Source organism: Choloepus didactylus, chromosome 8 (assembly GCF_015220235.1).
Source record: "Choloepus didactylus isolate mChoDid1 chromosome 8, mChoDid1.pri, whole genome shotgun sequence".
NCBI classification, from domain to species: Eukaryota; Metazoa; Chordata; class Mammalia; order Pilosa; family Megalonychidae; genus Choloepus; species Choloepus didactylus.
The window spans coordinates 92,456,859-92,482,487 of record NC_051314.1 but is presented as its reverse complement, the minus strand read 5'-3'; the positions used below and the strand labels follow the sequence as shown (position 1 = coordinate 92,482,487).

The 25,629-nt window shown below is 36.7% G+C and overlaps 1 protein-coding gene across 3 annotated transcripts in view; it reads right to left on the bottom strand.

Annotated features, from left to right (window-relative positions):
* Positions 1-8,420: 8,420 nt before the first annotated feature.
* The window catches only part of NELL2 (neural EGFL like 2), a 448,103-nt gene continuing 430,894 nt past the window's right edge, over positions 8,421-25,629 (bottom strand). For all 3 annotated transcript variants that reach the window (XM_037847584.1, XM_037847583.1, XM_037847586.1), the window contains exons 18-21: positions 25,023-25,216; positions 23,809-23,985; positions 22,042-22,266; positions 8,421-9,148 (exon numbers count right to left, since the gene is read on the bottom strand). In XM_037847584.1, coding sequence (XP_037703512.1) covers positions 9,098-9,148; positions 22,042-22,266; positions 23,809-23,985; positions 25,023-25,216 — 647 coding nt within the window. In that variant the 3' untranslated portion in view covers positions 8,421-9,097. The remainder of the gene's footprint in view (positions 9,149-22,041; positions 22,267-23,808; positions 23,986-25,022; positions 25,217-25,629) is intronic.

Genomic DNA, 25,629 nt, shown 5'->3' with positions numbered 1-25,629 from the left:
GGACTGACCAGGTTATACACAAACAGCTCATTATCTCAGAATTTAGAAATAGCCATTACAATTCATGAAAAGATGTGACTGCTGTAAGAGCTTACAATCTAGGAACCTTTACCATAAGCCTTCCCCTCATAACCTGTGCTCCCAAATTCAATTCTCAGAGTTTGCACATTATAGTTCATATTAGTAAGGCATTATAATGTTTATCTTTTTGATTCTGTCTTATTTCACTCAACATACTGTCCTCAAGGTCAATTCATGTACTTGCATATCTCACAACTTCATTTCTTGCTGCCGCTGCTCAATATTCCATTGAATGTATACACCACAGTTCACCATTCTGTTTATCAGTCAATGTACCCTTAGGTTGCCTCCATCCATTGCAAATCGTGAATGCTGCCGCCATAAACACCAGTGTGTAATGTCCATTCATGTCCCTGCTCTCAGTCCTTCTAAGTATATACTCAATAACAGGGTTGCAGAACCATATGGCAACCTCATGCTTAGCTTCCTGTGGAACCAACACACTGCCTTCCAGATGCACCATTTTACTTCCCTACCAACAGTGAATAGGTACATCCCTCTCTCCACATTTCCCCCAGCACTTGAATCCCTCTGCTAATTTTTTAAAGAGTTTTATTCACACACCATCCAATCCATTCTAAGTAAGCAATCAGTGATTCCTGGTATAGTCACATAATTATGCATTCACCTCCACAACCTATATAAGGACATTTCCATTTCTTCCACAAAGAAAGGGGAAAAGGAGGGAAAAAATGAAGAATAAAAATATAAAAGATAGAAGAAAGATAAAAATAAAGTAAAATACAATGAAAAGTCACACAACACCACCACCAAGAATCCCACATCACTGCCCCCAAATCCCCTCTTACAGACATTCAGCTTGGTATACTGCCCTTGCCACAATCAATAGAAGCATCCTACAATGTCACCATGAACCACAGACTGTAGTTTGCATTGACCGTATTTTTTTCCTCTGTACCATCCAATCCTCAACACCCTGCAATGCTGACATTGATCTGGTCTCCCTCTTTTAAAAACATTCTTATATTTGTACATTCAATCACCATCTTTGACTACTCTAGGCTTCAGCAAGCCACACAATCCCAGTCTCTATCCTCCACCCCTCCCTCTGGTGTCACTCATGCCCCCTACCCTCCCCCTTCAACTGTACCCACACCCATCCTCATTCAGAGTACCCACGACACTGTGCTACCATCACATAGTACTATGACTTCTACCTCTGGATCCACACAATCAATCCCATTTACCTTTATGTACTCCCCCAGCATCAAATGTCCAGCCTCCAACCTCCCTCCACCTCCCGACAATCTGTGCTCTCACCTTCAACTCCTAAACTTTGCCCACCAATGTTAGTTCATTCTAGCGAGTCCACAGAGTACCCGTTCCTTTGTCTTTGGCTAATCTCAATGCAATGTTCACTGTCCACCACATCTCTTCTATTGTGACTTTTGGAATTCATATGTCATGTCTTACTCTATTTTATTTCATTTCCCGCTGTCTCTTTTTACCCCCACCAAGAGTCTCTGCCTCCACTCTCCTCCCCAAACCTCTCCCCCTGCCACCCCATCTGCCCACACAGTGCTTTCATTACCACCTCCTGTAGAGTAGGTCTCCTGTTCACAAACTCTTCCAGTGTCTGCCTGTCTGAAAACATTCCAAACTCTCCCCCATTTCTGAAGGACAGCCCTGCAGACATAGAATTCTTGGTTGGCAGTCCCTCTCCCTCAGGATCTCAGATACATCATGCCACTGCTCTTTTGCCTCCGCTGAGAAATCTGCACACAGTCCCATCGAGCCTCCCCTGCATGTGATGGATTGCTTCCCCCAACCCTGCCACTCCCAGATCTCTCTCCCTGTCCCTGACACTTGACAACCTGATCACCAGTGTCGTGGAATAGGTCTGTTCAGATCTACTCTATCAGGGGCATGCTGTGCCTCCTGAACCTGCAATTTCATGTCTTTCATAAGAGATAGGAAATTTTCAGTGATTATTTCCTCCATTATTCTTTCTGCCTCTTTTCCCTTCTCTCCTCCTTCTGGAACACTCATGACATGTATATTCATGCATTTCATGTTGTCATTCAATTCCCTGAGATGCTGCTTATATTTTTCCATTCTTTTCCTTTTTTTTGTGTGTGTGTGTAGGATTTCAGATGTCCTGTCCTCCAATTCATGAATCCTTTCCTCTACCTTTTCACATCTGCTGTTGTATGTTTCCACTGTGTTTTTCATCTCTTCTATTGTGTCTTTCATTCCCATAAGTTCCATCAATTGTTTTTACAAACTTTCAAGTTCTTCCATATGCTCACTCAATGTCTTCTTTATAACCTTCATCTCTTCTGCCATATCTCCCCTCAACTCATTGATTTGATTTTTGAATTGATTTAGCATATTGGTTTGAAGATCTTTAATTATTTGTTTCAACTCATGTAACTCATTTGAAGTGTAAGTTTATTCCTTTGACTGGGCCATATCTTTGTTTTTCCTAACGTGACTCATAATTTTTTGTTGTCTGGGCATCTGGTTTCCCTGATTACCCTGATCAGATTTTCCCAGCCAGACGGGCCCAGGTCTCAGGAGGAACATGTAATCAGTATCAAGTTTCCATTTAGATGAGGCCCACAAGGTTGTTAGATTTTCCTATGAGGCCTCTGTGTTATATCTATCCTGTCCAGCAGGTGGTGCTTGCCAGCCTGCTGCTCCCCACTGGTGTAAAGCGGTGCAGTTCCTTTAATTCTCAGCAGACCCTGTCATGGCCAGGGGCCAAAAAACGATGTCAGAAGCCAAGCTTAAGTTGTTTCTGTTCACCCCTCACCCCAGGCCCTGGGGTTGAATTCTTTGAGGGGGGGCAGCCACTTGAGCTAGGCCCTGCCTCCCTTTTCTTAGGAAAGATAAGCCCTTTAGGGAATTATCCCCTACACTTGAATTCCTCCTTTGTCTCTCTGACTCTCTTAACTCCACCCTTGCCTGGGTCAACACTGACAATTGAAAATGCCTGAGACTTTCTCTAATGAGCTGCTTAGAACGGGAGAAAAAAAAAACGAAAAAGAAAGAAATCCCTTTTTCAGAACCAGTCCCTTGTCCCCCAGGTGCCAGTCAAGTACTAGAGTTGGTGCCCAGTTCTGTGTGCCCCTTTTCTTGGCACATTGCCTTTTTCAGTATTTTGAGGTCAGCTAACTCCAAAAGCCACTGTTTTTATGTACTTATGTATTTTTTTTTTCCATCAGCCCCACCTCCTCTCTGCCAGGAGAAACCTCTGCTTCCTTTCCTGGTTGCTCTGGGTTTATCTGTTCTCATAGCTTGTTTTTGGAAATCCTAATTCATTAACTAAAACCACAGTTGGAGCTTGGTTGAGCTACCTTCCCTTCCTCCTAGTAGACTGCTTCTTTTCCCACAGGGAAGTGTTTCAGCTCAGCCTGCTGTGCCAGTGGGGGAGGGGCACCATCTCCACAGTTTGGGGAGCTTTACTTACAGTTCTTATGCTGAGATCTCAGCCATTCCACCCATTCCAGACTGGTTTACAATGTGTGTTCTGTCACAGATGTCCCGCAACAGTTGTTCCAGACTATTTTACTAGTTGTTCCTGTCTATATGCTAGTTGTTCCAGAGGACTAACTAAATTCCACACCTCCCTTTGCTGCCATCTTGCCCCACCTCCCCCCATGCATTTTTAAATACTTATACTTGCATAAATATATCCCTACACAGTACATAAATTGTTTTGTACATTTAAGACTTTACATAAATTCTGTGTTATGTATGCCTGTTTCTGCATCTTGATTTTTTCCTAAACATTATTGTTTTGAGACTCAACCACATTAGTATATGTAATTTTTACTCATTTTCAATGCTGTAGAGTATTCCAAAATATAAGCATGCTACATTTTGTTTACTGGTGATCTTATTGATTGACATCTGAGTAGTTTCTAGTATTTTGTTATTACAAACAATGCTGCTATGAATATCTTTTATATGTCTCCTTGTATGCATGTATGAGAATTTCTTGAGACCAGTCCTTTTCAATAGAACTTTCTGCAATGGTGGAAATCTTATCGTGCCATTCAACACAGTAGCCACCAGCCCTTGAAATATGGCTCATGCAATTAAAAAGCTGAATTTTAATTTTAATTAATTTAAGTTGAAATATCCACAAATTGCTAGTGGCTGCTGCATTGGACAACACACCTCCAGGCCATGAGGGGCACACATCCTCAGCTTTAAATATTAAAGTTGCCTCAAAGGTGGTTATTCCCGTGTATAAACTGGTGTGCAAGAGTCCCTCCAGTTTCACATCCTCACCAACAATTCATGTTTTCCTATTATTTAATGTTGCCATTTTTTCCCCAGTTTTATCATTATGATTTTATTGTATACCCACCTGATTCCTAGTCAGCCCAGGCAAATTTTCACATGTTTATTGGTTATTTGGGGGCTTCCTTTCTTATGAATTCACTATTTACATCTTCAGCTCACTTCTCTGTTGTATGTTTTGTATTTTTCTTATTTTTAGGAGTCTCTTTTTTTTATATTCTGGTTACCAGCAGTTTATGGTTTTATATATATTACCCAGTGCCAGAGTGATCCTTTTAACTGCCAGATTATGTCACAACTATGCTCACAACTCTCTAGTAACCTCCATCTTAGAATAAATATCCAAACCCCTAACCATGGCTTAGGAAGTCCTGTGTGATTTAGCCACTTTTCTGATCACATCTTCTACAAGTTTCAGCTTGCTCCCTCCACTCAAGCCATATGTAAGCATGTGCCTACCTCAGGCCTATACACACACTGCTCCCTCTGCCTGTAATCCTCCTTTCCAGGTATGCGGACAGTGCCCTGCTCACTTCCTTCAAGAATTGCTCCAACCCTCCTTATGTTAGAGAGGACTTGCCTGCCCACCCAACCTAAACTCCTTCCTAGGCCCACATCACTCTATTCCCATCCAACAAATTGATTTTTCTTCATAGCATGTAACATCACTTGACACAGTTTATATTTACATGTCAATTTTCCATTTCCCCCATTGGGATTCACATTCTACTCCAAGAGGGTAGGTTTTTCTGTGTTTTCTTCACACCATGCTTAGAACAGTGTCTGGTACATGGTATGTCTTCAAAAGTATTTAAATATGGCTTTATATTTTTTCCATAAGGTCAAGCATTTCTTTTGGTAGACTTATTCTTTTTAGAAAATTACACTACTTTTTTCCCTATTTACAGCTTTGGCTTTGTTAAAGAGGAAGAAAATTTCTCAAAAATAAACTGATACCATTTCTACTTTTACCTATAGTCACATTCTCATTCCAGAGTGTTTTTAAAAGCACCTAAGATGGGGCAGGGGGGTGTGGATAGAAGAGCACATTCCAAATACAACATTTTGGTGGTGACAATGATATGTTGTGCCATTTGTCATTCAGAATAAAGTAGAGTTTCAGATTTTGTCAAGCAAACAATCTCTAAGAGCAATGATTTAACCCCAGGACAAAAACAAGGAGCATGGGGGAGTTGTCTCAGTCTCCTGGCAAATAAAAGGTATACGGAAATCTGCAACTCAGGTAATCCTATTCTCAACTGCTCTAATGGTTCCATTATTTACCAATTTATTTCACCACAGATCTAGAGCCATGAAAGCTCAAGATACTCCTGCCTTTCTACCTGCAGGTCTATTAAGTAAGGGCAATTACTCTACAAAGAGGTGACAATTCTCTTATGGAAGATATTGAATTCCAGAGCAGAAAACAGTGCATCAATAATGAAAGCTCAGTACGAACACAGTGAGCCAAATTCACTGTCATAGTGCCACTGCAGAAGGGGAGCATCCAGGAACTGCTGAGAATTAAATTTGTACAAAGTGTAAGCGTTCACTTATTGCCTTCAGGAATCCTTTCAGCATGAATCTCTCTCAGATCAATTTACTCTTGTACCATTAATGCGCTACCTTTAAAAAACACAAAAAACAAAAAGTCTTTCTCTAAAAACAATTGGTACCATCACTGTTTAAGTGCTGGATCAACAGGGCTGGGTCGATGCAGAAGTCTGGGGGAACTGCTGACCTCAAAGGATCCCCTAACTAGTTAACGATGTGGAGCTTTGATAGGTGAGGTAATGCCTAGTGAAATGAACCTTATCTTCTATTCAATACCTGTAATCCCAACCCAATTCGGTTCAACTGAGTAACTTCTGCTACTCCAACACTCCAAGTATTGACTGCTGTTTTAGACCTTTGGTATACCATTCATTTTGATAATGGCAATTACAGGGTGTCATAACCTTGGCTATACATACCCAAGTTATTGGGAGGCTGAAAGGGGTTCCATGATATTGCAGTTATAATTGAACAAACCCATAATTCTCTTTGCCAGTATCTAAAGCAAAGGGGAAAAGCAATACAACAGCCTTTGAAAAAGGAGAAAAATGATGTTACCAAATGTCCTTGAGCTTTGTTTCTTTCTCAGAAAAGGGGAAATAAGGAAAATGGAGTAAAGGTCATTTCCACTAAGGGCTGCCCTTAAATGAGCCAAGCACCCCCAAATTAAATTCATGCTTCTTAGTTCTCCCTTTCTCATAGCATTGGCATAATTCAGCCATGGTGTTTTGCCAATTATTGCCAGAGTGAGAAAGTGCACATTAACCATCTCTTCTTCAAGGAAAAAGTTCTTAAGAAACAATTGATTACTGCTTGCTGAGGTCTGCAGATAAAACAGTAATTCTCCTGGGGATCTGTTATTATAGGATAATCCTTGAAGGGGGAAAAATCAATATGAAAACATTTATTTCTTTAATGTTCCTTGGAAGAACATATTATTTTGTCCCTCTTTTTTTCTAAACATTATGAGTTTTGCTTTATTTAGTGGTCTATAGAAATTAGGGGTTTGAAAGCCACCAATATGCTCAGAGCCCTACAAAGAGTCATGAAGAATTTGGAATATGCAATTCTAGCCTTGTTTCTTCTTCCAGAAATCTAAATGATGAAAAAAAAAATGAGTTGTGTGTGTGTGTGTACACTATTTGTTACTACCTCAAAAGAATGAGTAAAATATATTGTTTTTCAGGAAGTTTAATATGAAATCCTAAACCTACATGAGGAAAAGAAAATCATGAGAAAAAAGCCTCAAATAAACAGATACTCTCTTGGAGACTAAATTGCTATTTGCCATAGTAATACAGCTGATAAAAATAAACCTTATGCTCTGCTGAAATTTCAAATTAAATATAAGAAGACTGCAGAAAAAATGTTTATGATGAATCCAGGGAGTATAATAGAGAGATATTTGAATTTATACATTCAATAAATATTACATGTGCCAACGGATTAAGGTATTTATAAACTATCCTTCAGCTCAGCTCCTGCTAGGTTGCTTCCATAGCAATTTTGAGAGGATAATTAAAAACCACTTTACCATTTCTTTAGCTTGTGGTAGTCATCCTTTGTCATTTCAGTTTTTTTTTCATTAAAGAAAAATGCCTATGTACAGCATTAAAAAATAATTTAATGATATTTGTATTACCTTTTTACTCTAGTATAAAATAAAAGAACAGAGCAATATTGGATTAGCTGTCTTTGTTGGGCATTAGCCTATTTACTTATTTTCTCCCCCAAGATCTTGGTGTCTCCAAAAATTTAATATGTCATATCATAGTCACTACTAACATTGAAGCTCTTTAAATTCTTGTATCAAAATGTGAACGACCAATTCTTAAAGACATTCTCAACCATCACATGCTCCCTTCCCTAAGTGCATCAGTTAGAATCCTGGCAGGAAACAAGATGGCACACAAGCTGCCTAACTGATATGGGTTTAACAAAGGGACTATTTATGAAGATGTGACTGGAAATAGGGAAACCAAAAAGAAATGGTGCAAGTACCTGCGAAGGATAGAACAGGCAGCAAGTTGTTACTATCCCTAGGCCAGAACAGTAAAGTGTAAAGAGCAGTCATCACAACTTGAAGAAGGTAGTTGTACTGAGAAGGCCACCTGTCAGGAGATGTAGCTTTCAGTAATGTGATGCAGCCAAGCACGGGAGTGGTCTGGCAGGGAGGCAGCCAGAGGAATAAATACCCAAATTTTCCTCCTGATCTGCTAGTATTCCCCACCCAGTGGTTGAACTGAACAGGAGTCCAGAGGGCAAGGGAACGCATCAGTGCAGGTCAGCTCCCCCAGGATACAGAGCTGGGTAAAAAGGGAGAATGGATCTGGAGAAGCAGAAAGAAGGTATTCTTTGCACTTCCCACTAGGTATATAAATCAGTGAAAATCCCCATTCAATTGGAAATAGCACAGTGGGCCTTTTTCGTCACTGGAGTTAGAAAGCAATTTGTATGTTGAACTACTGTGAGAAAAAAGAATGCATTAAACAAGACACTTAAAGACTCACAAGTGTTATAAGGTAAGAGAAAAATTTGTTTAATGTTGCACAAGAACGAGCTTATACTGAACAAATTCAACCAAACATTAAGTGCAGTAAAACAAAGAAATAGAGATGACTTTTCCTGTTAGAAAATATTAAGTAACCATGCCTGTGCATTAATTTCTTGTCATTACAACAAACTTGTTTCAGATTTCTTTTCAGAGTGTGTACTATACATAACATGTTAACAGCTTCTTTGCTAAGCTTCTGAAAATACAGTTCATTCACTGCCTTACATTTTTAGGGTTTTTGAGGCAGTGAGGAACCTAACTGATTCATGAAGATTCTGAGCTAGAGTAAAATTTTCTGCACCAGTGAAGCTAGAGGCTTTCAAAGATCTGATGGGCTGAGGCTTTATATCCAGCAGTCATGATGTCGTGCTGTAATGCATTCCACACTCATTCTTCTGTATGGTGAGGTCAAATGCAGTAGAGGCAGAATTTTGGTCTAGTTTTGTCCCAAGAATTTTCCTTTTGTAATTTTCTCAAGCTCCACAAATTTCATAATTGAAAGTTCACTTAACGATTAACAAAGCTGCACTTAGTTGCCCACAAATCACTGAATTTAAGTTTTAGCTTTTCTTTGTTTTTTGTTTTTTAAATGAAAGAACATTCTTCAACCAGACATCTCCAATGAGACAGTTAACTTCACAGTTCCTGAAGGCACTGTGGATCCACTGAGCAACAGATGTGGCCATTCTAGAGAAAACAGAGGACAGAAAAGTAAGGTATGAATTTTGAAAGCCATTAGTAAATACTCTTCCTTACTGATTGGTACATATAACCATATCATGCAGTTGTGTTGTTGCTTATGCTGAACCTCTAAAAGACCCATGATTCAAACACTTTTCATGTCTCTACTCTCTCAGAAACAGTTATTATGTCCAGTTATCTGTGGCAAATCACAGGCTGGCTTTATTTACCCATATGGCATTCTCTTGGATTATACTTAATCTTTTATTTATTCATTTGCAGAATATTTAGAGTATATTGAGTAATAGATATATTGATGAATAAAGCAGATACAGTCATTACCCTCATAGAGCTATAGGGTGAATAGTTTTGGGGGGAGAAAACTAATAAGTATACCAAGTAAACTATATAATCACAAATTGTGAAAAGTGTTAGAAAGGAAACAAATGAGTGGTGTGATGTGATTAATCAAAGACTGGCTACTTCGATTGGGCTGCCAGGATAGACTTCTCTGTGTTGGTTATATTTATATCCAACCAAGACCTGAAGGATAGCTAATAGGACGGTCGTGTGGAAAGGAAGGCCAAAAGCCCATTACAGCAGGAGGAAAGGCTTTGAGGTCAGAAAAGCTTTGTGTAGTTAAGAAACTGACAAAAGAAATGGAGAAATGGGAAAGGAAGAATCAGAGATGCATAATTAGTTTTTGTAAGTATGAAAATAATATAGTGTATTACAAAGAAGGACAAATACATTCATCTCTTATGCTTCTGATTTCATGCACTCTTACCTTCCTTAACCAGCTGATAGCAATGATAGTGTTACTACAATCACTATGAGAATATCCCTTCTTGGGTGTGTGTACTCTGTATCAGACACTTTGCCAGGCACTTTAAATACATTATCTCATTTCAACCTCGTAGTATTCCCACTGGGATCACTATTATTAGTCATGCTTGAAGATTCAGAAACTGAAGACCAGAAAGCTTAAATCATGTCTAAAGCTGTACAACTAAGAAATGGAAGAGCTGGAATTAAAACTCAGGTAAATCTGTCTCTAAAACTCATTCTCTATTCTATACTTTCTCTCAGATAATTGACTTCAAATGATTGAAATGTATTATGCTTTAATACAATAGAATCAAAAGTGTCTGTTGCTATAATAAAATTAAAACTTTTTATTTTAAAAGAATATAATAGTATAGCCTGCACTGAAGAACACCAAGTAAGGGAAAAGTCAGTCTATACCCAAGAAGTATATTATCAATTTAACCTAATCCCTTTTCTTTGTATATTTTTATTAAGCAGAGTTCTTATTCTGGCAGCAAGAGAAAGATTCAACCACCTCTTGGATCTCTAGTAGATCTTAAAGCATTGTCATTATGCTCAGAGGCAGAGGTTTTCTGACCCATAACCTGGTTAGCATGATCCTTCCTAACTCAATGACCCAGTGAACTGACGGTTATATCAGCTCCTGAAAGTATCAGTTTCTCAAATTGTATGGCTTTTGAGCAGAAAGAGAGTCAGGGAATTTCTGGAGTCCTCTGCCACTGAACATGTGAAAGCAGCATTACAAACCTATGGGGGAAAATCATTAGCATGGCTCCCATGAGCGTATTTTAGGAAATGACTTTATTTTCCAAAATAGTGTTCCTCCAGGGGTGTTTTTCTTATTCCATATTACTACGTTCTGTAATAATGAGCTAAATGCTCTACAAACAATTTTGTTGCCAGCTCCTCAATTAGTGAAACACCAATAATTCACACAGTTCATACATATTTCAGTTTCAGTAATGGCAGTGTTGCTTGTATAAGACTAACTCTATTGTATGTAGATAACAACTATAAACTCTTGATAAACTATAAAAATAGCTATTTGAAATCAATAGGGAGTGACCAAAAATCAGTCAGACACTGATGGGATTTCAACCTTTGGAAGAAGGGAAATGTACTGTGTGATATACCTTTTTACTTGGCATTTCCCCTGAGGGCATTCCCTACTAGCCTGTGCAGCTTAGGACAGTTAGAAATTAAGCAGAAAGCCAGAAACCTGAGATTACAGAGGACAGCTTTTGGAGCTGTCAGAGTGGTTGAAATTTAGGTGAAGTATCTAGAGAAGGGAGAGCAGATCAGCATATAAACTACTCTCAAATCCTTGGCAGGTCCTTCAATTACAAAGGAGACTCCAAAGAGCCTGTCAGAGAGCCACAGTTTGAAGTCTCAAATATCTGAGCAGTTATTTCAGATGTTGCTTCCTGGGCCAGGGGGTGGTGGCGGGGGTAGTGGGGGTATTTAGAACTGGTCTGCTGTCAAGTTAGAAAGTACTAATAAACAGTTCAAACTTTCCATTAATTCCCAAAAGGGAGTTAAAACAATGTCTCAAAACTAAGAAATTCATTCCAAAACTAAGGGAAAATCTGGAATAGACTCACATCACAACTGATGATTGGCTTGTTATTTACAACCTGCCAGAACAAAAGCAAATGGACTTCAGAGGAAGATAATACAATCTAGAGTCTATACAGCACATCATCCATGAGATCCAATAAACCATAAATACTATTATAGATGTGAAGAAAAACAGGAGAAAATGGTTCCTAATCAAGAGACAATGTAATGAATAGTAAATAACTTCAAGATGACCCAGATGTTGGAATTAGCAGACAAGGACTTAAAATATCTATTATAAATGTGTTCGAAGATGTAAAAGATTTTGTTTAGGCAAAGTATATAGAATTATTAACTTCTTAACATGATAAACTGTGCTTTATCATTCTGAAAACTCATGATATAACTTAGTCATATCATTATGGGTTTCTCAAGTAAGAAGAATAAATGCTGGAAGTTTTGTGTACACTATTGCAAATTAGCTAAAATGACAGTATGTTTTGGATAAAGTTAAAACTAGTTTTAGATTAAGGATGAAAACTTCAGTGTTTCCTAATCTCAAGGTAAAAGCTTGTGTGTTTTACACATCATTTTTTAATGTTCACAGCCTTTTCTCATAAAACTGCCAGACACTGTTCTGTGCTTTTGATGGATTTTTATTTATATACATTATTTTTATTCCTATTTTTACTTTGGAATTTCCATTAATGTAAATTGTATTTATTTTTATACTTTAATTTTCACTAGTTTTGCTTCTAGGCAAAAGGCAAAATAAACTTTCCATCTTAAAGGGGGAAAGAGCAAAAGATGCAAAAGAAAAGATGCTCATAATGAATGAACAAATGGCAAATATCAGCAGAGAAATGGAAACTAAAAAAGAATTAAATGGAAATTATAGAATTGAAAAGTGCAAAATCAGAAATGAAATGAAATAAAAAATTCAATTGCTCCTCTTAGCAGAAGATTAGAGATGGCAAAAGAAAGACTCAGTAAATTTGAAGATAAAGCAATAGAAATTAAAGAATACATGAAATACAGTGAAAAAGCTTGAAATAAAAATAAATAGATCCTCAGTGACCTTCCAGATAATATTAAACCATCTAACAGGTGCAACTGGAGTCTCAGAAGAATAAGAGAGAAAAAATGTGGCAGATAAAATATTTAAAGAAGTAATGGCCAAACTTTCCCAACTCAGATATCAAAAAAGTCCAGCAAGCTCCAAAGAGAATAAAGACTGCACCCTCCCCCCCCCCAAAAAAAAAATATTACACCTAAGTGCATCATAGGTTATCTGCTAAAAACCAGAGATAGAATCTTGAAAGCAGATGGGTGGTGGGGATGGTGGCGGCTTTGCTTATAGGGGACAAAAATACAAATGATGGCTGAATCTTTATTGCAAACTATGGAGGCTAGAACAATAGACTATCATTTTTAAAGTGCTGGGAAAAATTTGCCTTCTATATCCAGTAAAAATATCCATCAAAAATAAAGACATTTTCAGAAAAATGAAAATTGAGAGAATCTGTTAGCAGCAGGTATGCAATATAGAGAACACCAAAGGAAGTTATTCAAGCTGAAGGAAAATGACACCAAATGAGGACTCAAATATACAAGAAGAGATGAAGAACACTGGAAATGCTAAAAATGTGAATGAATATAAAATATACCTTTTTATTCACAATTTACTTAAAAGATACATGACTTTAAAAGCAAAAATGGTAACGTGGAATGACAGGATTTATAGTTTACATAGTTATAAAATTTATGATTATAATGGCACAAATCTTGGGGGACAGAATTATACTATTGCAAAGTTCTCACATTTTATATAAATTAATATAACAAATCTTTTTATACTGTAATGAGTTGCTATATACTGCAATTCCTAGAGCAACAACTATAATAATAATATAAAGAGCTTTAGTTAAATATCCAAGAGAACAATTAAAATGGAATAATAAAAGAATTGCTATGAAATAAAAATAAGGGAGGTATGGAAACATGGGGCATGAAACATAGAAGGGATAAAGAGAAAACAGATGACAAAATGGAAGCCTTACATCCAACAATGTCAAAAATTAAACTAAATGTAAATAAATACATCAATTAAAAGGCAGAGATTGTCAAACTGGGCAAAAAAGTAAGAATTAACTATATAGTTTCCATAAAAATGCACTTTAAATATAAAACCATAGATAGGTTGAAACTAGATGAATCAAAACAATATACTCTGTGGCTTAATAAATGTCAGACAAAATTTATTTCAAGTTAGAAGCTTTGCTAGAAATTAGGAGGGACATTTTATAATGATAAAAGGATAAATTCTCTAGAAGACATTAAATCGTAAATGTGTATTTCCCTAATAATAGAAATTCAAATAGCATGAAGCGAAAACTGATGGAACAAAAATGAGAAATAGGTAAACCCATAATCATAGTTAGTGATTTTTAATACCCTTAACTCAGTAATTTGTATTAACAACTACACAAAAATTAGTAAGATATAGAATAATTGGGAAACACTGTCAACAAATTTCACATAACTGATATCCAACAACTGCAAAATACTAATTATTTTCAAATGCATGTGGAATAGGCACCAAAATAGACCACACTCTGGACCCTAAAATAATTCTCAATAATTTTAGAGGATGAAATATTACATATTGTTTTCTGATCACAAAATGATTAAATTAGAAAAGTGATAAAAATAAATCAGAAAAGTGACAAAAAGAGATATGGAAAAGAACTGTTTGGGACTTATTAATAATTAATATTAAACAAGACAAAATTTACAAGAGAAATTAGAAAATGTTTTGAAGTGAATCATAATTAAAATACAAAACACCAAATTTGTGAAATACAGTTAAAACAGTTCTTAAAGGGAAATTTACAGCTTTAAATGACTGCATTTGGGAACAAAAGGCCTAAGTAAATTATCCAAATTTCCAGCTTAAGAAATGGAAGGAAATAATAAAAAGAGCTTAAATGAATGAATTAGAAAACAAACAATAAAGAAAATAAAGTCAAAGTTGTGCTTTTGAAAAGATTAACAAAATTAATAATCCCCTAGCTAGACTGATAAAGAAAGCAAAAGAGAGAGATAAAACACAACTACCAATATCAAGATTAAAGAAGGAATATGATCTTAAGTCCTATGAGCTATAAAAGGATAAAAATGGAAAAACATCAACAACCATGTCAAAAAATTTGACAAACTGGTTGAAGGGGAGGAAATTAACTGAAATACAAACAACTCATCAGGTTTGATATAAAATTAAAAAGAAAATTTCAAAGACTTATGCATGAATGTTCATAGCAGCTTATATTCATAACAGCCAAAATGGAAACAACCCAAATATTTGTCAATAGATGAATGGATAAACAAATTGTGACAGTTCTATGCAATGGAATTTGACTTAGCAATAATAAAATAATGAACTACTGGTACCAAAAACCAAATGATAAATGTCAAAAACATTATATTGAATGAAAGAAACTAGACATAAAAGAGTACATACTGTGTATGAAATTTTACAATAGGCAAAACTATGAAAAAACTAAATGGAGGTTGCCCATGGGAAAGACAGACTGAATGGAGGGAGACATGATGGTTCTCTTTCAAGTGCTGGAAATATTTCTATATTTTGATTTATCAAACTCATCAAATTATATACTTAACTGTGCATTTCACTGTATATAAATATTGCCTTAATAAAAACCAAAATAAAATGTGACCCACTGAAACTTGCTCTGACTACAAGGAAGAGTAATCACCTACTGTCAAAAGTATTAATAAAAACTAATAATTTTTACAAAGTAGCAAATACCCTAACTTCCTGTTATTTCTGTCTATTATTATTGTTAAAGAAACCGTATTCATGCTTTTCATGCTAAACTTTAAAAATTAAGATTAGAAGACAGCCAACTTCTAATTTTCACTATTGTATAGTATGTTAAAAATTCTACTACTATCAATATTTTTGTATGTTTTCTTACTCTATTTTCCTACTCCTTTATTTCAAAGATTTACCTTCTTGCAAAATGCATATGTAATTATATACTATATTTTATCTTAATGACTGAATAATAATATATTTCAATATATAATATATATTTAATCCTATAGCATTAACATAATTTCTTTAGCCTTTTATTGCATGGAACATTTGGTTTGTTCCTCAATTCTGCATTACAAATAATGTTGAGATGAATATTATCATGTATACCACTTGTTATATATTTTAGATTATTTCTTTAGGTTAGATTCTCACCTGTGATTAATGGGACAAAAGAGATTTGTGTGTGTGTGTGAATGTGTGTGTGTGTGTGTGGCTGTTGACACTTATTTTTTCAGTGTCACTACCAATGCATAAGCATAAAAATTTCAGTACATCTGTGCCAGTTTGAGTGTATTATGTCCCCCAGAAAAAGCCATATTCTTTGTGGGGCAGACATAATAGTGGAGATTAAGTTGGAATGTTTGAATTAGGTTGTTTGCATGAAGATGCGCCCCACCCAACTGTGAATGATAACTGATGGGATATTTCCATGGAGGTGTGGCCCCGCCCATTCAGGGTGGGCCTTGATCAGTGGAGCCATATAAATGTGCTGACTCAAAGAGACTGGATGGAGTGCAGCTGTGAGTGACGTTTTGAAAAGGTGGAAGGTTGCTAGAGAGGAACGTCCCGGGAGAAAGCCATTTTGAAACCAGAATTTTGGAGCAGATACCAGCCACGTGCCTTCCCAGCTAACAGAGGTTTTCCGGATGCCATCAGCCATCCTCCAGTGAAGGTACCCAATTACTGATGTGTTACCTTGGACACTTTATGGCCTTAAGACTGTAACTGCGTAGCCAAATAAACCCCCTTTTTATAAAAGCCAATCCTTCTCTGGTGTTTTGCATTCTGCAGCATTAGCAAACTAGAACAGATTTTGGTACCAGAGAAGTGGGGTGCTTTTGCTGCTGAGTTTGCAAATACCAAACATGTTGGAATGGCTTTTTAAGTGGATACGGGGAAGACTCTGGAAGAATTGTGAGGAGCTTGATAGAAAAGGCCAAACCTGCTTTAAAGAGACTGTTTATGGAAATATGGACTCTAAAGATACTTCTGATGAGGCCCTGAGCAGAAATGATGAATGTGTTGTTGTAAACTGGAAGAAAGGTGATCCTTGTTTTGAAGTGGCAGAGAATTTGGTAAAATTGAGTCCTGGTGTCAGATGGAAGGAAGAATCTGGAAGCAACAACCTGGAATACTTAGCTGAGGAGATCTCCGGACTACATGTGGAGGATGTATCCTGGCTTCTCCTTGCAGCTTACAGTAAAATGCGAGTGGAGAGAGAGAAACTTAGAACTAAACTCTTGGGTTCAAAGATGTAACCAAACATGGAACCCAGCCGCCATTTCAGTACAAGCCAAGATTGGAAAAGGAGTTAAGCAGAAAGGATTTGTGGAAAGTTCTATTGTCTGATGGCTTTGACCCCTGTGTGCTTCATGCAAAGCCAACAGAATTTTTGCGAGATCTTTATAGACGGAGCCATTGCCAGTCTGGATTGGAGGAGACAGACAAGGAAAAAATTAAAGGAAAAATTTCTTCAAAGACAGAGCCATGGAGGTTGAGGTCTGGAGTCAGGAGATCTCGGGCTGGGAGAGCGGAGCAGCCCACATGCATGGAAAGGGTGAGTTTGCCCTGGAGGTCAAGGGCGGGCTTTCCGCCTCGATGCTCTGGAAGAGTTTTGCCATCTGAGGTCCCAAAGAGGGTGGAGCACATTTCCAGGGAATTGGGGAGAGCCTGGCTGCCACCCCAGTGTTCTGAAGGTGTTGAGCATGTGCCCCGGAGATGGAAGGGAATCCGGGAGCTGCCCCGATGTTTGAGGAGGGTGGGGCCGAGAAGGTGGTCTCCCCAATGTATGGATACATTGGAGCACTCACCTAAGTGTTTAGAGAGGAAAGGGCTGCTGAAAAGGCCCTTAGGAAGGGTTAGGTTCCCACTCTCTCAAGCCCCAAGGATGCAACATTGTTCTGTAAATTACTCTCAGACTTCGAAATCTAATGGAGTTTGTCCTGCAGGTTTTAGGAACTGTTTTGGTCCTGTTAACCCTGTTTTCCTTACTCTTTCTCCTTATGGCAGTGGGAATGTTTATCCTATGAATGTCCCTCCTTTGTATATTGGAAGCATATAACTTGTTCTAAGTCCACAGATCCAAAGCTAAAGGAAAAGTATGCCTTAGGACTGATCATGCCTATATTTGATTTTGATGGGATCTTGTACTTAAGTATTGTTACTGAAATGATTTAAATTTCTGTGGTATTGTAGGATAAATGTATTTTGTATTTGGAAAGAATATGTTTTTCTGAGGTCCAGGGGGTGGAATGTGCCAGTTTGAGTGTATTATGTCCCCCAGAAAAAGCCATATTCTTTGTGGGGCAGACATAATAGTGGAGATTAAGTTGGAATGTTTGAATTAGGTTGTTTGCATGAAGATGCGCCCCACCCAACTGTGAATGATAACTGATGGGATATTTCCATGGAGGTGTGGCCCCGCCCATTCAGGGTGGGCCTTGATCAGTGGAGCCATATAAATGTGCTGACTCAAAGAGACTGGATGGAGTGCAGCTGTGAGTGACGTTTTGAAGAGGTGGAAGCTTGCTAGAGAGGAACGTCCTGGGAGAAAGCCATTTTGAAACCAGAACTTTGGAGCAGACGCCAGCCACGTGCCTTCCCAGCTAACAGAGGTTTTCCGGATGCCATCGGCCATCCTCCAGTGAAGGTACCCAATTACTGATGTGTTACCTTGGACACTTTATGGCCTTAAGACTGTAACTGCGTAGCCAAATAAACCCCCTTTTTATAAAAGCCAATCCTTCTCTGGTGTTTTGCATTCTGCAGCATTAGCAAACTAGAACAACATCTATGACAGCCTTGGAAATTATGAAACTTTTTTTGACTATTAGTGTGTGAAAATAATGATTTATTACATTAGTTTGCATTTCAGTTTCAATTATTTCAAATCTGATATCTCCTTTATTTTAACAGCTATACTTTTTAAGTGAAATTTTTATACCTCCTTTGTTGATTTATTTATGGGGAAATGTTTTTCTTATTAATTTTATATGGTTTTAATGTGAAAAAGAAGTCATATCTGCTGTTAATATTTTCTGAGTCTCTAGTTATGGCTTTTATTTTCGCTTATTTTGTTTATAGAAGCTCTACATTTTTCTTTGAGGTTTATTTTGTCTAAGATTAGAAAAGTCATCCCCTTTCTAGTATTTTGATAACTGTTCCATTACATTTTATTTGTTTTGTTTTATTCTAATATTTAAAACTTTGTTCATGTGGAATTTATTTTGGTGTGCAATACAAAGGTATCTAAAATTATTTCCCCAAATTACTATCCACTAAGTCCAATATATATGGAATAATCCTTTCCTTCTCCATTGATTTACAATTACAAAACTCCCCGATTATATATTAAATTCTCCATTATAATGTTGCCCATTTATGGGGTATTTGTTTACAGAGATCTAGTTATCTATTCTAATGTTAGTACAGATGACAACTTCCCAACTTCAAATTCGCTGTTTTTGCTGACTGCAACATTTAAGAAGTCAGTAACTCCATCTGTAAAAATCTCCAATTTTTTTCCCATTACTCAATTATTTCAGTATTATATCTAGAGTCTCCCTGGGAGTTAAAAGTGGCCCCTGGTTTTCAATTTCCCAAGTTTCCTGCTCAGTGATTACTTAAAGGAAAGGACTTTCTGATCTCTCACTCCCTCTTTATTTCTCAACCTTATTAATTCACTTTAACTCAAGAGTTTAACTTCTGAGCAGAAGAAGCATGTATTCCTTTTTAAACATAAGCAAATTAAATTTGAAGACTTTAAAACGGAAGGAAAAACCTTAACCACGTTTCACCCTGCTAGCTCCTGTTCCTCAGATCTCATCAACAGTGTCCTTTCCTCCATAAGTACTGGTTCACAAGTTGCTCAGTCTCAACACATTACACCTTTCCTTTAGGGCATTCATCACAGTTTTTAATGTTGTCTTTATCTGTTTCATCACTTCATTGATGTCCATTTACTCCACTACCAACACTGACCATAGCCAACATTTATTGAGTGCTTGCTCTGAATGTGCTGGGTTCTGTCCGAAGCTGTATGCATGGATCATCTCAATTCTAAAGTAGGTACTATTACAATTCCCAGATAGGTCCTATTATCATTCCTGTTTTTCAGGTGAACAAACTGAGCCACAGAGAGATTGAGGAACATTTCCTGAGGTCACACAGCAGCAGGCTTTGTATCCTTGAGTCTGATTCCAGAGGTCCGATTCTCTTTTTCTGCCCCAGAAGTGCCATTCTTGACCTCTAGATCAGTGCTGTCCAATACAATGTTCTGCAGTGACAAGAAATATTCTCTATACATGCTGTTGAATATGATAGCCACCAGTCACATGTGACTACTGAGAACTTGAAATATGGCTACTGCCACTGAATTAAATTTTTAATTTATTTCATTTTAGTTAATTTAAATTTAAATAGCCACATGTGGCTACCGACTACCATATTAGACAGCAGTGCTCTAAACGATAAGCTGCTAGACAGTATCTTCCAGGAAGTACTGTCACTGTTTTTGCTTATCATTGTACCCCTGATATCTATCACAATGCCCTGCATAATTTAGATTTATTGATCGAAATGAGTAATCTAGATGGGGGTAGAATGGAGAGATGATAAGTTTCAAAACAGTACTCTAAAAATACCAAATTGGAAGAATGTTCATCTCCAAAGTAATACCTGGAGCCTGCTTTGCATAAATAAAGTTTGTTTTAAAAATACCCTCCCCCCAAATGTAATAAAATGAGTATTTTGGAAAAATTTGGTAAAATTGAACATATTTTTATAACATATTTAATAAGAAAGGACAAGAAATGGCATCAAATAGTAACTTCTGAGAATCAGCACTTCTCTTACAAGAGATGACTTTAATGTCAAAATACACTCCCTGGAATACATTCCTATCAAGAGTCAAAAGATCCTAGGAGTTGTTTACAAGCTCATTCATGCTCTTTACCCCAGAAAACATGTTAGTGTGTTTCTGCCCATTACTGAATGCATTTTTCTTAATGGAAGCAACAGTCTGAGCTATATTTGGTGTTTTTTTTTTTTTTTTTTTTCATTTTATTACCTGGTTTATATTTTTGTTTTCACAGATAAGAACAATAATAGAACAATAGATGAAAGGTGTGAGCAGGTACAACTCAATTTAGTAATTAACTGTTAAAATATATTTCCCTATTGGTCATTAGGGCTGAACTGTGGAGATATGTACTGTTAAGTGAACTCATAAATGAAAGGAACACTGCATATATATCATTAGTAACTTTTATTAGTAGTAATAACTTTCAAATTTGCTAGTGCACTCAAGAAAGAGCTGTAGCTTTAGTAAAAAAAACTTGGCTTGATTGACAAATTGCATCGATTGGAAGAGCCAGAAATCTGAGGCTGACATAGATAAAAATGTTGTCACAAGGCTTAAAGCATTTTATATTTCTTTGTCCTGTTACCTCAAGCCTCTCTAGCGAGAATTTGTACTGAGTGAATCTAGATTACATTGCTCTATTGATACTTTAAAAAAAAAAAACTGTCAATGCTCATTTTAAAAAACAGCAGTTATGGATATCTGCTGTGCTATGAGGGGAAAAATGTGACATCTCTGCTTTTTGTTATTGTTGTTTAAGCCTTCCAGTTTGTTCTTTTAGTTTTGTCATTGATTAAAAAATTATGGCTATGGAGTACAATGACCATTAAATTAAATTTTTGTGGGAATCATAATCAAAGTAGAATACTTTCAACTCTGTCATTATCTACTCTGAACTCTATGTATTCTGTCTACAATATTTGTAATTTTGCTATCATGGAAATAAAAGGCACGAGGTTCTATTTTCCTATGAGAATGAGGAGGAAAATAGATTTTTCTCCAACTGAAAGAATAACATATTGTAAACAACAGATCTTTAATTTTTCAGCTCAATGTAACTGACCACAATAAACCAAAAATATGTCCATTTTACCATATTGATTTCTACTTTGGAAAATGCAATATATCTACTTCATTGATAAATCCTACAGACTTCATAAAAGAACCAGATAAAAATCAATAAAATAATATTGTCTCCCATCATGAAAGAAGAAACATGAGGTTTGTTGTTGTAGATTTTTTATGATGCATATAGATACAGGAGGGCAATTTAAGTAGGCTGTTTCTATTCTGGTGTCATAAATAACTGATCATTCTGGTTTCTGACCATGCCCCCTCACTATACCTGAATAGGAATAAGAGGACGCATATGCCAGACAGCCATGGTACTCGTAAAGCTGAGTGGCACTCCTTCTACCTCTAAACAATAAACAGAAAACAGTGCTTTCCACTGTCGAAATTAAGCACATTAATATTTATGAACCCTGGATGCAGGGGGCAAAGAGCTCACTACTTGAATTTAATGGGATTTACCTTACATTGGCAGAGAGTACACTCAGTGCCATGTTTGATCCAAGAGGACCCGGTGAAGCGAACCATGTTCATTTCGTCCAGGCAAGTTTTAGTGATGTCATTGCGGATGGTGTCAGCCTGGCAAGGGTCGGTGACACAGCGTGGGCAGCACTCGTTTTCTGGGAGGACACTGAATTCACATTCCACTTCTGGACAAGGCAGGGGCCAACAGTCAACTTCTCCCTGCTATAAGGAAAACAGATGTGCAAGGGCAGAGGGAAAGGAAGGAAGGGAATAGAGGAGAAGGGGGTAGAGAGGGAGCACAGGGTTTACTGAATACTGAATTTATTTGATGGACATTTATACTCAGACCTTCAAAGCTATGAATCTTGTAGGGAATTTACAAAAACCCTAACAGAGTGATAAGATCTGTAATGCAGTTGGATTTTTAAAACTCTCTTCAAAGAGTAAACAAGAACAACAATAAAAGAAAAGCCAAAACTATTTCTCTGAAAATAGTAAAATTTGCATGTCCCTGTCTTTCCCATGACAAAAGAGAGTTATTTAATATGGAAGAGGTTTTTATTTAACTTTTTTCGCCTAGTGGATGACTTCTTCATTCTTTTGATCTTTTTATCTAACTTCTCCTTTATTCCCTTCTGCATAAAGCAAGTTTTACCACTTGAAAGAAAACAAACTGAAATACAATGGGAATTTGGCTTTTTTTCCCTTGTTCATTTATATGTCAGTGTAGGGAATTTGAAAAAAAAAACAAAAACAGAAACAAACTTAGGAGCTGATCTCAGTCTTTTTATTTCACCTGGGAAATTGGTGTGAATTGCATCTTTTTTTAAAAAAATGAGGTTCCCACCTGTTTACTATTTTTTTTCATAATTCTAAATCTCATGGTTTTGGAGATGAAAGCAGCCTTCAGGCACAGAAACTGACTTTTCTCTTTCAATTTATTTTCAGGTTGAAAGTATAAAAAGGAAGCAACAAAAAAGCATTACCTTAAAAAAATCCTCACACAAACAGAAAGGAAACTAGCTGTAACTTTAAAAGTGGTATCTCTGTGAAATTTTCTGCCATAAAGACACATAGGCCAATTTTACTTTTCACTTACACTGCTAGAAAGAAACAAGAGATTTGATTAAATGAAGAAAGCCTGGCCCTTCCATTGTCATCAATCCATTAACATCTTTTACTTTATTTTTTACCTATTGTTTCCACTAGAATTTTCATAACTATACAAAGAAACTCAATTCCAACAGTGTTTATTGTATATCCATATTATGTGTAAAAACAAGATGCCTACCAGAACAATGTTGACCAAAATAATCTTTAGCAGAAAAAGCAAAAACTGTGTGTGCATGTATTTTTAAGTCTGAGCATGACTGACTGAAATGGGTTGACAAAAGGTCTACTTGGGGAAAAAAATTATTTTCCATGAATGTCATTTTCTTTCCATGACTGTCTCTAAGTAAGTCTATGCCAGATGGGATGGGGAAGGCAGAGAAGCCTTTTCTTCTTTAGAGCTATGGAAATACTCCTGAAGACATATTGTTCTCAGAGAAAGAAAACACAACATGGGGACCTTGTCTACCCCGGAGATTCCTTTTTGAGTCCTAATGGCATAACCATCATCTCATCCTAACCAGCCTCACTTTTTGAAACTGTCACCACTATAGCTAAGCTACTGATAACTGGAGGATGGGAGAAGGGAAATATTGCTTTCCTGTTTAGATTCTCTGCCTAAACATTTCCTCCACTTCGTATAGCTAAACTTACCAAGCAGCGGCACTGTTGGCAATTCTGGACCCAGGTGTCACCACTGTTGTACAAGGTTTCCCCATTTTGATGGAGGCACTGACTGCTAAGTCTAGGGTCACATTCAGGGCAACAAAAAAGATCAACCGTGGGATTCTCACAGTCACAGACCATCCGCCGACACATTACAAACCCATTCTGTATGAGAAGAAAGAACAGCAGTTACCACAAACCTCATTGCTCACTATGCTAAACTCATATACCATCTTAATCACAATTTATTTGGAAGCTGGAGTAATTCATACTGCTTACTGATATAATTAGTTTTCTTTAAAATTCTACTTTGTCGCTAACACACAGAAATTACCCAACTTTGAGAACTTCTAATTTCGTTTTCATACTGTTCCTCAAAAGACTTAATCAGCAGGAAATTTTCCAGAAATAACTATATATATATATATATATTCATGTATTTGTATAGTACTTTGAATACTAACTAAATTTTATTTTGTATGAAGGCATATGCATCTGTATTTGGGCAGCTAGTCAATAAGGTTTACGTATTGCTAAGTTGCTGGAATATTTAAGACCTCATGTTTTTATACAATATCTTACCAGTTTCTTTCATAAGAGTTGAATCTTTTGTACATAATATTATTCATTTAACTACTATTTAAGTGTCTATTGTGAACTACATAAACAATACCTCTCTACAACTGAAATATAGTTCAATAGATATTTTTCACTCAAGTCATATCATACCCATTCTGACTTCTTTTATGCATTCATCCAAATCTTGGATGAATATTGTGACTATGGAACTTTAGCACAGTTAGTAATACAATATTATCAACATATGAATAGATAAACACAGTGAGGTATATCCATACAGTGGAATACTGATCAGCAATTAAAAAGAACAGATTACTGATATATGTAGCAATATGAAAGAAACTAGACACAAGAGAATATGCATTTTATGATTCCATTTATATGACGTGCTACAGAATACAAATCTAACTGATCATGACTAGACACAGTGGTTTCCTGGAGCTAGGGGAGTGGGACTAACTATGAAAGGACACAAGGCAATACTTTGGGTTGATGGGCATATTCTATTATATTAATTGTGATGGTGATTAAATGGATGTATACATTTTTCCAAGCTTTCATACTTAAAATGTATGAAAATGAAGCCTCAATAAAAATTGATTAAATTTTGTATTCATACCAACCTGACATGAGCACACAGAGCACCGGTCATTTTCCAACACCCAAATCTGACCATTGTGTTTAATTTTTCCGTCGTGGATACAGTCTCCTGTGCAATTCTTTCCGTGAGGACACCGGCAATCATATCCACCATCCAAGTTAAAGCAAATGGTGTCATTAGCACAGCTGTGCCTCCCGGTCCCACACTCGTCAATATCTACAGCCAAGCAAAAGCAGCATGTAACGTGCTTAGAATATGCTCAGTTCAAGCACTGCAATCAGGGCAAGTTGTCTCCTGACATAAAACATTCAATTGTAAATTAATTTTCATCTTACTGGCATGCATTTCTTTAAGTAAAACTTGCAGACTAAAGCAATTTTAGTGATCTGAGTATTTCACAGGAAAATATTATTATGTTTGATTTGAAAAACTAGAAAACCTTGGCTAGAATTTCATCTTTCATATCTCTGTAAATACCGTTAGGCTTTGTGAAACAGTTATATTTTTTGTAAGTAAGAATATAAATCAATTTATCAAACAAAAGAGTTGGCAGTGAAAATCCTGAAGCTGTCTATGATGTTTTATTGGGGAAATCATTCCCAATGCTAAAATGGTGTTTACAGAAAATC